Genomic DNA, 13993 nt, shown 5'->3' with positions numbered 1-13993 from the left:
ACTTATTTTTCTGTTTTACAGAACGTTGTTCCAGCTGAGGTATCCCTTGTTTGTGTAGTGAAGCCAGATGAATTCTGGGATAAGAAAGTAACACATTTTTGTTTTTGGAAAGAAAAGGATAGACTTGGCTTTGAGGTAAGTATAATCTATATAAACAGAGATGTGTTGTATCTTTGAATGTAGGCTTCACGGATGTTACTGGGCATGCTCAGTTCAGTTACTTAGAAGTGCTTACTTTATGCCTGCTATACCATCTCTAGCATTTGCTCAGCTCGGACACTTGTTGACTAATTGTCTTCTTCATAAGCTGTAAAGTCTTTATTCCCGTCTGGATACTCGTTAACTGCAAGGAAACTAGGGCCTTTGTATTAACGTCTCAATGATCATGAAGAGAAAACTGGCAAGTACTGGGCCTTAGGTGGGCCTAAGAGTGCGTTGTCCCTGACTGCCACGTTGATCCTCGGGCTTTTTCTTACATGGCGTCAGCTGTGTGCATCACTGGTCCTTGATGTTTGGGTGGCTCTGTCCCTTTGTTTGCCTTCGAGGTTCCCTTTTAACTTTGATTTTCAGAATTGTTGTTCGTATGTGTAGGCCTTCCATTGGTATTTATTCTGTTTGGTGCTCTCTATAGTTCTTGTATTTCTGGACTGCGTCTCCCATTAATTTTGAAAATTCTCTGACCCTTTGATTTAAAATACTTCTGTATCCCCCTTATATGTTTCTGGGATTTTAACTGCATCCATATTAGAGGATTTGAAAACTTCTTCTTGCTTTGCTTGTTTGGTCTTCTGTTTTGTTTTTAATATCATATTATTCCCTCTTTTATTCTTTCTTTTTTAACTCTGAGTTTTGCATTTAGGGTCTTGTGAGTGGTAGACAAGTGCTCTGTTACAGACCTACATCCCAAGCCCAGTTTGGGTGATTTCTTGTTTGGAATATTTTCAATTTTAGTCCATTTTCAGGCTCTCCAGTTTTTGGTCTTGCTGAGTTTATTTACAAGGCCACTAGAAAGTTCTCTCATCTGTTACCATGGTTTTGCTGTGTAGCATCTCTATTCAAAATTTGTATACCTAGCCCTCCCATCTAAGTATTCACATCAATGGAGTCAAATAACATGTGAAAATATTTGAAAAAGTTACTGCTGGGATCAGGAGATGCTGCCATTTGCTAAAGAGCCTTCTGTGCAAGCATAAAGACCTGAGTTCAGTCGCAGAACCCAAGTAGAAAAGCAAGGCGTGTAGGCACATAATTGTAATCTCATTCCAGGGAGCTGGAAATATGCAGGGCCCTTGGGCTGGTGGTCAGCCGGCTTAGGCTGTTGGTGATCTTGATACCAATTCGAGAGCCTATTTTTAAACAAACAAAACAGAGCAAAAGAAGAGGTGAATGGCACCAGAAATCTAGAGGAATGATATCCAAGATTGTCCTCTGACCTCCACCAGAAACTGACATGTGCACTGGGACACACACACACACACACACACACACACACACACACACACACACACACACACACACACACACACTGAATATAGACTTTGTGCTACAATTTCCTAAACAATTACAACTGTTTATCCAGCATCTGCTGTTGAGTTTCCTTAGTAATCCAGTTGATTTCAAGCATGCAGGAGCTTTATGCGTGCTGAGTATGCCAACAGCGACATTCTACCTAGAGATGGCGAGTATCTCTAGGGTTGGTACTTGCAGTGCTCTCCAAGATCCAGCCTCCGTAGGCCCCAAATGATGGGTTTCGTCTTTGTGTCTTCGGTGAACTTTCACCTCTTCCTGTCCGTGACCTCTCTTCCTCTGCATCACAGCTGTCTGCACGGCTCCCAGCTAGCTGACAGTGCAATCGCTGGTTCTCTTACTCTCCTTACGTTGTTTGCTTGAGTCTTGACGATGGGCTTCCTTGTTTGCTTTTGTATTGTATTTTTAGTTGAATACTCGACATTTTGTGTAAGACAGTAAATTTGAGGTAAGTAGCATTTGTGCCTGCATATAACTCCCCTTATTTCCCTTTGTTGTAGTAGGAGGGAAAATGTCACTCGAGCCAGGAGTTGAGCTGGCTCCTGGTTTTGTTTCGTTGTTTTCTGTAGTGCACACAAGCCTTGGATTTCTCAGTGATTACTTTGACTGGAGCAGTGCTCTTTCTAGCTTTCTGTATACTAGGTAGGAACCAGATTATTTTTCCCCACCCGATTTTGCCACTTTGTCATTGGTAGGTCTGACTATACATGGACTTAGTGAAGAACTGGGTGCTAGCCAATTAAAGGGAAATGGCTCCAGCTAGGACAAAGAGCATTCTCCTGACAGTTTGGTGGGAAACTACATCCCAAGAAGCTGAGCCCAGAAAGCCTGAGTACTGCAGTTGGCACCACAGAGTGAGCACTTGAGACACACAGTTCATAGCTTGGGACCAGCAGACAACATTGCTCTGTGAGAACGCAAACGAACAAGTGCCAGCTATTCAGACTCAGTGTGGACAGAACAGGGAAGAGCAGTGCCTTTTATGAAAGCCTGTCACATCTGCTTGGGCATAGGTGTCCGCTTGCTGTGAGAATGCCGTTACCAAACATCTTAGAGGATAAAGGAAAAGACAGCTCTGGTCCGATGCCATAGGTGTGTGCCTTACAATGGAAGCGTCTGATGGTAAAGCTCCTTGTACCAGTACATTTCTCCTAGACGCTGCAGAGGATGACCTTTGATGTTAGCCTAGTGAATAACTACTCACTAAAAGCCTGGCGTCTTGAAGAGGGGGCTTTACTTCAGATGTAGGTTATTTTGCCACTAAACACACTAAACTTCAGAGCTGAAGTTCAGCCCAGCTAGTAAGGGGTGGAAGAGCTCAGAGGTGGAATCAAATTCAACACTGATTCTAACTTGATTGAAAGTTATTTTCCTTAGCATAATTTCAGATAATTTGGGCTTTTGTAAAAAAAACTTTATATCTTTGTAGATATTCTGCTTATTTTAAAATATAACTGATTTAAATACCTTTGTTCTTACAAGCATGGCTAAGTGCTTTACTCTATAGAATTATATAAAATATGACACTTTGTTATCAGCTCTCCACAGTGTCAGCTGAATACCTATTGATCCTGTCAACTGATCATGATTTCACATTTTCTTTCCTGTCTGTGTGAATTTCTTCTTGTGGTGATCTATCTCATGTTCACTTATACAGTGCTTTTTGTTGTCTACCAAATATTCCTTTTGTTGCTAATCTCAGTATTTCTCAGCACACCCATCCTGTATGAAATCTGTATGCATTGTTCAGCTCAGTTTTTCAAGTTCCTTCTGCCCCGCAGCAGCACCTCACTGTTTACTGACAGGTGTTGCTGGTCGGAACAGCATTTGTATATTGACAAGACTAGAGCTGGCATTAATCTTGTCCTCAAACTGAGATGTCAATAATCAGAATGCTCTACCCCCTTTTATCTATAAATGCTCATAATAATAAAAATATATTTAGTCACATTTGTGTTCTTCTAATACATCTGATTCTTACCTTTTTTGAACTTTACCAGTGGTGAGATCTGGAACAAAGACTTTCTTAAGAACACTCCTGGTGACATACATCTTCTCAGTTTTTACAGAAGTTTATTAGAACTTTGACACAGTTGGAATGACTTAGATCTAGAGCCAAATTAAATTACTTTGGGCTACCTTTAGTCCCCTGAATAGCTCACCTCAGTATCTGATCTATCATCTCAAGCACAGATAAAATCTTCAGACTGCATTAACAGCAGGCTGCTAGCTTCCCCCAGCCTGAAAGCTAAGAACATCATGAGCTACGTTTGATTGGAAAAGACCTTAAGTTGGTCACTTTCTTGTTCCGTGACTGTAAAGCTAGAGCAACCGCTTCTACCGAGGAGCACATTGGGTCCGCTGTATCTGTGCTTCAGGCTGAGCTCACTCAGCTCAAGTACAGCTCAGAATAAATTAATGTTTACTTTTCTGGAAGGGTTGTTAGCTGTGTTCTGGGTTTCTTGTAAACTTTATTTATTCAGCTAGGTTTTTGTTGTTCCATTTTCATCTGCTAAGGTTTTCTTTAAAGACTGGTGCATGCGTGTGCTACCTAGAGATGAACATGCCATGGTTGTGTGAGTGTGGGCTTTCCCTTTAAGTGAAGCCTTTCACTCTTCCATTCCTTCCCCCTCCCCCCTTTTCCTCCTTCCCTCCCTCCCCCATCGTCATCATCCTTGGGCAGACCCAGCTTTCGGTGTAGCATTGTGAACACATCGCAGTGTTCTGCAGCATATAAGCACTCTTCTCAACCTTCAGTCTATTCCCGCAAGCCCACACTTGGACTTCCACAGCTATCAGATATGCTTCTTTTCCCAAGGCTGCTCGCCTGGAGATCATTGATCTTTAGACTCAGTCACTGACCGTCCCTCATCCTTTTGTTAATAGCTGTGCCATTCAGTGTCTTGATCTCTTAGTTCATCAAGATTTGGGGAATGGCATTTGGTTCCACTGTTCTTTCTCAGTGTCCTTGCTGGAGTGTTTGCATGGTGAGGGACTTGCCCTGTCTTGCTGTGTGCCTGCCATTGGTCCCTCTTAGGAAATGTGCTGCCTGTGTTTAACTTCCTCTGTTGCTGGTCTTAGCATACAGACCTTACCCCTTGGTGTGGCCTGAAGACTAAGTTCACACACTTAAACCATTCAATGTACCAGTCCAATGTATTCTTCCTGAGATCTTTAGTCAGCAGAGATCTTTTCAGGCCCCTTTGGCTACCACAGTGGTCTCTGACAGGTCATGGTGTTCTGGAGGAGATGGTATTTATGCATACTTAGTTCATCAGGACCCTGACCAGCCTGGTTTCTTTCACTGAGAAATGGTGTTTGGATGTTACAGTCCACATGCTAGGAGTGTATGTTTTACAGGGTTTGCCTAGAAAATAGGTAATTATTATCTTAGCACAAATATGATTTTATTAAGAAAATGGTTTTTATTACTAAAGGATTTTTAATATTGATTAGGTATTAAAAATAGTTTGTCTGAGCTGCTAGTACTTTTAAAAAGGTTGGTATTGTCAGAATAATTTGAGAGATATTTTTAAGCAGATAACTATAACCTACTGAATTGACTTTAAATGCTGTTGTATTAACTAAACAAATGTTTGTTTGCTATCGTTTTGAAGCAGGGTTGCATGTTCTTATCTCCTTATTTCCCTTCAGAGACTTTAATCATTAACTCAGGATTTCTTACCTTTTCCTCTGTAGGTTATTTTAGTGTCTGCCAATAAGCTGACTCGATACATAGAGCCCTGCCAGTTGACAGAAGACTTTGGTGGGAGTCTCACCTACGATCACATGGACTGGCTAAATAAGAGGCTGGTTGGTATACAAGTCTAAAACAAGATAATCAAGTGTTTCGCATGTAAATGAGATGTTTGAACAACATTGTCGCTTTAATCAACTAAGATGTAATTTGTTTTTTATGAAAACAAAAAATCACATTGTGTGTGCTTGGTTGTGTGGGGTTTGGAACCCATACTCTGTAGTTGGAGTCACTTGACAGAGTCCTCATGCTGAAAACTGGGTGTGTGGCCTTTCCTGGTGTACTTAATTTCTTCATGTCTTAGTTTTCATATCTATAAAGCAGTGGTAATAATAGTACTGTCTTGTGCAATTGTGAGCAAGGCAAAATGAATATGGACCCGAAATACTTCCATCAGCCCAGCGGGTACAGCAGCGAGCGCTCTGTGTTGACTGTTAATGTTGGATCGGGCTTAGTAAGGTCACCCCTAGAGTCAGGTGACAGGAGCATACTGCCTCGAGAGGTGATCTCAATGACACGGCTGTTTCAGAAGGTTCTTCACCATCCGTGAATTATCAGCTCGTGGTGCAGCATGGCAGACTAAGTCTGCTTGTCCACACGTCGGAGGTGCACTCCTTAGTGCTTTCATTGGGTGGTGGAGAGAATGGTCTCTAGTGCAGCTGCTAGAGAATCTGTACTAACGTTAGAGAACTCTGGTATCCCCCCGTGAGTAGCGTTCCTGCCCAGTTTTTAAACATCTCTATTGGACAACTGTATGTCTACTTTATTGTCTGATTAAATGAGCCCAAATCCCTTCTCAGACATACATGGGGAATCATGTTAAAATTATAAGTGACCCATCTTTATACAGTACGCTGTCTGTAGACAGACTGGTGGTAGACTAAGGTGAGGAAATGCTCTCTAACTAGAATTGGTGACTACAACTGGTACCAGTAACATCCGTGCACTTATGAAATTTGTTACCGGTACAGATGTTTCTCAGAGAAGGATAAGAGTGGAAATAGACTGTTCGCTTCAGCAGCACATACACTAAAATTGGAATGATACAGAGAAGATTAGCATGGCCCCTGCGCAAGGATGACACACAAATTCGTGACGCTTCCATATTTTTGCAGCTCCAGTAAAAAAAAAAAAAACAACAACAACAACAACAAAAAAAACAATGGAAATAGATTCGAGTAAAGTAATTTAATGTATTTAAATTTGAAAGTTCCATTGCCATTAAAGCTCCTCATCACTTGAGCTCTGGGTTTGCTCTAAGCATGTGCATTGTTGTGCTCTGATGGTTGGATTACATCGCGTGACCTGGGGAGGAAAAGAAATCCCTCTGACTAGTGCGGTTGCTTTTAACTGAAGTCTTTATTGTGTGTTGATTTTTGAGATTTTTCATGGTGTATCTCTACAATCGCCTGTTGCAGGTCTTTGAGAAGTTTACAAAGGAGTCTACATCATTGCTAGATGAACTCGCTCTGATTAACAATGGAAGTGACAAGGGGAATGAGCAGGAGAAGGAAAGGTAGGCGGTTGCCTGTGAAGTTGCCTGCTGCTGGCTCGGGTCAGGGACCACAGTGAACAAGTCTCTACCCAAAGCTGCCACACACAGCTGATAAGAATTGGCTTTACACATGCACTCTTCCTTTCACTTGAGCTGGCTTCACAAAGCTACTTTTTGATGAGTGTGGCTGGAAATGAAAGAAAGAAAGAAAATGCTTTGAAAATGAAGCCATTTTCTATTCTTAGTTTTGTCTTTCTGAGAATACATGCAGCTTGAAATAAAGTTCTTGAAGTTCTTTAAATTCATTAGTACCAGAGTGTGTAGCATGTAGAACACTTCTTCTGCAGTGCAACGTTCGTGGGTTTATCATTTTCTCACACTGATGAAGCAGTTGAGTTGTTCAAGTGTTGCTCTCCAGACTTAGCACTTTCACTTTTGGGTTGGTGGGCCAGGTTCCTTTCTACATTAGGCTGCAGCACATTAAGGAAGGAACCAGCCCCTGAGCTTTTGATTTGTGGAGGTCACTAGCACTGTGCTTTTTTCACTGGGGAGTTTGAGGGACCCACAGGCATTCTCATCCAGCTTCTTTACATCTGACCTTGAATGTACAATGGAACCTGAGGATTCAGATGTGATCATGTGTCTGTCAACTCAGTGTGGTCACATGGATGTAAGAGCATGATAACTCTTCCAAGTGTTAATTACAAAAAGTTCAGAATGTAAAAACAAATAGTTTGAATTACAGTCTAGTCAAAGATACCACAAATCATCACAGGGATTAGCGTCTTGTCCATAGTATCTTTTCTGTGGCTTCTCCCATGGAGGCACAGACAGTGTCTTCTCATAGTAGACAGGGCACTCGGGACCCACTCGAGTCATAGTTGCATACAGATCTAGCTTGGCGAGTCAGTAATCCTAGTTGTGTTATTTATGGGAGCCCGGGTGAGAGGTTTCCTACCAGACAGTAAGCAACTTACAGGCAGCTACAGCACCAAAGAAGACTCTGCCTAGACAGTGTGACGCCTTCGTACATCCTGCAGGTAGAGAGAAGCCTCCTGTGCCGCACCTCCTGTGCCGCACCTCCCATGGTAGACCTTCCTCCACTTTCACAAGAGAATGTTAGTGGGCCCTGTCTTACAGCAGTCTCTCGGATGTAATCCTAGCTGCTCTATTTCAAGACAGCAATTGGCACATCCTGCTTGGGGGACAGAGTTCCATAACACCGTATAAAAATGTAAATGCATATATATATATAAATACACACACACACACACACACACACACACACACACACAAACTTTTCTTTCTCAGGGAAGACAAACATTTGAAGAGTTCTCATAGGAAATGTACCCATGGTCAGCGTTTGATGCAGTATTTCTATCCCTGCTGATAGCTGTCAACCTGAGTTGAGGTCTCTGAGGAAGCTCTGCATCAAAGAAGCCAGTTTAATTGTGTCTTTGTACCTCCCCATGCTTGTATGACTATAGGCCAGGGCTGTTCTCATTCTCTTGTAAAACATATTTTTAATGTTTTCAGAAAGACTTTGGGAAATGCTGACTTGTATGTCTACAAGAAGTATTAATAAACCTTATGTCTACCAGTCTCTTTCCACACAAATATTATTGTTTAGTTTCTTTCATACTGAGGTAATAGAATACCATCCCTTGCAAATTTGTATAATTCTTTATTAACCTTCAGGGAGCATCTAGAATACCCAAGAGGGAAAGACAAGATGAGTTTAAAAGTTGCAGGGTTGGGCTGGGGATTTAGCTCAGTGGTAGAGCGCTTACCTAGGAAGCGCAAGGCCCTGGGTTCGGTCCCCAGCTCCGGAAAAAAAAAAAAAAAAGAACCAAAAAAAAGTTGCAGGGTTTGGTTTGGTGTATAGCAGCATGGTCTTTGGCTGTGGTTTGGTAGCTCCTCCTCTTTCCTGAATTTTCTCTTTCTCATATATTTAAGAAAGTGAAGGCAGAAATCCAGCTGCCCAAGAAACAGGACCACAGTGTGGAAGGAGTGGAGTGCATCTGTTAGAATACCACACATGCATGCATATAGGTATGCATGTTAGCAATGTCTGCATGCTACTCCACGGGCGCAGGAACAAAAGTCACCATGCCATGCAGGTCTCAGAGCTTCCTGGTTGGCTCTATAGTGTGTTTTAGGTTTATAATCATGGATCATGCCGTTTTCACTAAGGGGCAATTTGACTTTTTCCTCTCCTGTTTGAATCTCCTTTATTTCTCTCTGTCACTGCACTAGTTAAGAATTCAGACACAGTGTTGAATAAGAATGGAGAGAATGAAAACCCTTGTCTCCTTGTGTCTGTTGAGGCTTCTGTCCTGAAGTCTCTCTGTGTATGTGTGTGTCTGTGTGCTATAGTATACTTCCTTAATTATATATGTTGAACCATTCTTACATTTGCTATGAAGCCAGGCCAACTTGGCAATAGTGTGTAATCCTCTTAATGTGTTGTTGAATTTGGTTTGCAAATATTATGTCAAAAATTTTGCACATTTATTTTCATTCAGGAAAATTGTTCTTTTTTGCTGTGTTTTCCTGGTTTTGGCTTCATAAGATAATTTGGTAGTACTTACTTCCTATGTTATGAACAGTTTGAGGACACTGGTCTTGGCATTGTAACAATCGGGTGGAATTTAGCCTCAGATCTTTCTGGAATAAATGCATTAAGTGTAAAACAGTTTTGAAATAGAGTTATATGAATATTATAGCATTGAAAAACGACTCTTTTGATGTCTTCTAGGTCCGTGGATTTAAACTTTCTTCCATCTGTTGATCCTGAGACAGTTCTTCAGACAGGTAAAGTGAAAAGCAAAGCATCGTTTACTAGTGATGATAATAATCTAGCAAAGCCTCAGTCTCTCTAAAACATTTCCTCATCATGTAAGCTGTAGGAGTTTAAAGGGCAGTTTTTCAGACTATATGGGATTAACCTGATGGTTTTAATATAATATTCAAAAATTAATAATGATAAATTATTTACTCCTAAAAATTTGGATCTATTTCCTATTTTATAAAATGAATTTCAAAAGGTGCATCTAATCTCAGTGGGTTGTCGCGGTGATTATGGAATACTTGCTATGGGCTGTTTGCCTCAACAGCATTTGAGGTAACTCGTGGTATTGTCTTTCTTTTATACTTCAAGAAGTCAGGGCTTAGAGACAAAAATACAACCTAAGTAAATAAGTTGTTCAGAATCAGTTAAGAAAATTTATCACCACAGCTCAAAGCAGGCCCAAGTACAGAGACACCAGTCACAGCAGATCGTAATCCTTGGTGCGAATCACTGAGTCCTTGGTGGTGACTCTGTGCACTGATGCCCCGAGCTCCATGCTGTGTGTGTCCTCGCCTGTGACTGTCATAGAGAGCCACCAATTCTAGGAGAATGAGTTGGAATGCTTTTAATGAAATACTGTAGCTTTCTTTCTAATCTTCTAAAAGAATTAATAGCTCACACTTTCAATCTTACTGGGTTCCAGGCACAAACTAAGTTCTCTGTGTGCTAACTCATTTACTCCTCAGCACAGTCTGTGAGGTTGGTCTTGTTGCATCGTTTTCAAAAGGAGTGAAACTGAGGCATAGACGGTCAAGCTGGGCCTAGTGGCACAAGCTGATCAATTTCAGTGCCTAGGAGGGAGAGTCAGGAAGTTCAAGTTCAGGACCTGCGTGATCCACAGAATGAGTTAAGTGAAAGTTTGAAGGATTTACCAAGATCTCTCAGAATCAGGAATGTAAGAAGGCTTCAGATGCTGCCCATGGTCCTGGAAGGGACAGGGTCCTAGTTCATCCCTTCACTGGCAGAGTTAGGTATGCATAGATACGGCCAGTAAGCTCTGTAATCGGAGCCTGACCCCAGGCAGTGAGGTGTCAGCTTCTTCTCTGAGATGATTGCCCTGACTGTTCTCTGGTATAAATGGTACCCGAAAGGAAAACACTGAGATATCAGTTGTCAGAATATAAGAAGTGGGTGTGCTCTAATATTAATGATAAACACACATATTAAAGATTCTGTAAAGATTCTGATGTGTTTTAAGTATTTGCACAGATTTTTAAAACAAATGTATCTCCAATTAAAAAATGCCACAAATAGTTTTAAAATCCGAATAGTTTTTGATGTATTTATTCAGCTGTATTTCAGTTTTCAGTATGATACAGATCTTAGTTCCTTAGGGAGCAAAGGAATACTTAGAACCCATAAATTACATGTTTAGAAAGTACAGTAGTTGGCCAGTGAAAGTATTATTTTATATGAAAACTTAGTTTCATGGATTATTTAACATTTCGAAAGCATCTTATTTTAAGTCACTGATTTAGGAACATTTTAAATATTTAAATATATACACTAAGTTTTATTTTATATGCTATGAACACTTAGAGTAGGTACTGAAGGTATATAATGGAGATTTAGAACAACTAGATTGTTTTTTAGAAATTGGTCGTATTTAAAAGCTACAAATCTCTTCTCTTTCGATACTTTAAAAGCTATTTAAATTTAGGATACTTCCAAAATAAAGGGAAGAAGAAAATTTATATCTATGTATTTTTGATGCCTGTATAACAATCAGAGTAGTTTTATTCTGGGCACACAGTCTCTTCCTTTTTAAAATTGTCAGTGTGCCTGTAGCTTTGGTGGCATTCTTCTGTGCCAGCTTCTCGTGTGAGCAGATTCCTGAGGGAGCTCGCTAGATGCAGCTCTCCCACCAGCGTGGCCACGGCCAGTCAGTAGGTCGCAGGCGTCCCTGTCGAGATTATTTCAGGATTGGTTTGTACTGCTCATAAAGACTGTCCTCCAGCTACTCTGATGACACCTTCACTTCACTGTCAGCTTTTAAGTGCTGTGCTTGAGAGGGGGGCTGAAAACCTCCAACACGTTTCTTGAATTACTAATGAAATTCTAGAGTGTAATTGTGCTTCACAAAGACAATTTATTGACACCACATCTTGAGTAATAATCCACCAAGAATCTGATATTTATCATTGTATATGTTTACTGTGGCATATAGGGTGTTTATATTTACACGATTGGCCATTTGTTTCAATATGTTTTCTAGTTTATATTGAATGACGTTGTTCTCATGTCTGTGCACAAATGCAGTTTTCCTACTCAATGTGATATATGAAGTTTCCACTTGTACTTCATTCCGTATGAGAAGGCTGAAGGATAGGTTTTAAAAGCAGGCGTAGGATTTAGAAGATCAATCTGTAGGGCTGTATTTTTGTGGGCATTAATTACAAGTATCTTTCGTTTGTAAAGGGCATGAGTTGTTATCTGAATTACAGCAGCGTCGATTTAATGGCTCTGATGGAGGGGTCTCCTGGTCTCCTATGGATGACGAACTGCTCGCACAGCCACAGGTTATGAAGTTGTTAGACTCACTCCGGGAGCAGTATACGCGCTACCAGGAGGTCTGCAGGCAGCGCAGTAAGCGCACACAGTTAGAGGAGATCCAGCAGAAGGTGATGCAGGTGGGTGTCAGGCTGCCCTGCCCGTCCTGTGAATTCTGGGTGTCTGGTAACGTCTGACTGTTGACTGACTGTATTAAGTCTTCCTTATGTCACATAGAGAACTTTAGAGATTTCAAATTGGATTCATAGGGAGCATCTACACTAAATGAAATTATTTCTGCCATGGTGGAACTGATTATTTAATTCACTAACAAAGTGACTTCAAAAACAACTACTTTAAAACATAAATGCTTTCTATATTCATTTAATACATAACATTTGAACATAGTTGTTTGAATTATTCTTAATTTCTAAAACTTACGAGACTGTTTACTATCATTGTAGAGTATTCTAGAATACAAAGGTAATATGTGATGTATTCTAATTGTAATATTAAATGTACCCACTTATACTGTTAATAAAAACAGATGTAGTTATGAATTTTTAGTTGCTTTTTAGAATTGATTTTCATACAGAATATGGCTGAAAATACCAAAAGAAATCTGAGGCATTTCTGTTCATTAGATTATGGTAGATTTTAATCTACTGAACAATTAAGAAAATAAATCTTTAAATAATTTTATTTGAAGGTACAGGCTGGCTCAGCTAGAGAGATGGCTTAGCAGTGAGAGAGGATACTGTTCTTGGAGAGGATTGGAGTTCAGTTCCCAATACCCACTTCAAGGGCTCCCAGGTGCCTGTCACTCCAGCTCTAGGGGATCTGATGCTATATGCCTTTCTGTCATCTACAGGTACCTGTACTTATATGTATACACCCATGCACAGACACACACGTACACATAACTAAAAATAAAACCTTTAAAAACAAGTACAAACAGCTTGAAATACTGAAGTGTTCTTTTAAAAATCTAGATGCATTGATTCTCTAGGTAAGTATTAATCATGGTGCTGAATTGTATACAGGCTATAGAAGTAGATTCTGTTTTGTTTGTTGATAGAAGTAAGGAGAAAAAGCATTAAATATCACAAGGAAAGAACCAGAGTGCTGTGGGCGTTTCTAGACTAATCGTTTGTGAGACTGCTGTAGTCTGCAAAGGCCTAGTGGGAGGAAGTAGCAATTGTCTTTATTTTTCTAGGAACTGGCAGATTTTTCCACACTGTACAGAAGGTTTGCAGGAAGCTGGCGTTCTTGGTGGTTGGAGAATAGCATAATGGCGGTGGGCTTGGAGCCTTGGGTGGCACTGGAGCCTGCAGAGCACTTACTATTAGTGGAAACATGCACAGGAGCACGTATGGAAGGAAGGCCAGTGCTCAGAGAGAGCCAGCTCTGGATGTTCACACCAGTGCTGTATGTTACTCAGGTAGACCTGTCATGGGGATATTCACACCAGTGCTGTATGTTACCAAGGTAGACCTGTCACGGGGATATTCACACCAGTGCTATATGTTACTCAGGTAGACCTGTCACGGGGGTATTCACACCAGTGCTGTATGTTACTCAGGTAGACCTGTCACGGGGATATTCACACCAGTGCTGTATGTTACCAAGGTAGACCTGTCACGGGGGTATTCACACCAGTGCTGTACGTTACTCAGGTAGACCTGTCACGGGGGTATTCACACCAGTGCTGTATGTTACTCAGGTAGACCTGTCATGGGGATATTCACACTAGTGCTGTATGTTACTCAGGTAGACCTGTCACGGGGATATTCACACCAGTGCTGTATGTTACTCAGGTAGACCTGTCACGGGGATATTCACACCAGTGCTGTATGTTACCAAGGTAGACCTG

At 40.9% G+C, this 13993-nt stretch overlaps 1 protein-coding gene and 1 non-coding gene across 6 annotated transcripts in view; both read left to right on the top strand.

Moving 5' to 3' along the window:
- Sestd1 (SEC14 and spectrin domain containing 1) overlaps positions 1 to 13993 on the top strand; it is a 96590-nt gene that overhangs the window by 52836 nt on the left and 29761 nt on the right. For all 5 annotated transcript variants that reach the window (XM_087650823.1, XM_087650822.1, XM_087650825.1 and 2 more), the window contains 5 exon segments: positions 22 to 135; positions 5227 to 5340; positions 6703 to 6800; positions 9538 to 9593; positions 12049 to 12260. In XM_087650823.1, coding sequence (XP_087506949.1) covers positions 22 to 135; positions 5227 to 5340; positions 6703 to 6800; positions 9538 to 9593; positions 12049 to 12260 — 594 coding nt within the window.
- Rnu6-480 (RNA, U6 small nuclear 480) lies at positions 6292 to 6395 on the top strand. Its single transcript, XR_015685200.1, has one exon. It is a non-coding gene; the product is annotated as a U6 spliceosomal RNA (small nuclear RNA).

Source organism: Rattus norvegicus, chromosome 3 (genome assembly GCF_021556685.1).
Source record: "Rattus norvegicus strain SHRSP/BbbUtx chromosome 3, alternate assembly SHRSP_T2T, whole genome shotgun sequence".
In the NCBI taxonomy this organism is placed as follows: Eukaryota; Metazoa; Chordata; class Mammalia; order Rodentia; family Muridae; genus Rattus; species Rattus norvegicus.
The sequence above is the reverse complement of the archived record's forward strand: the minus strand, read 5'-3'. Positions and strand labels throughout refer to the sequence as shown.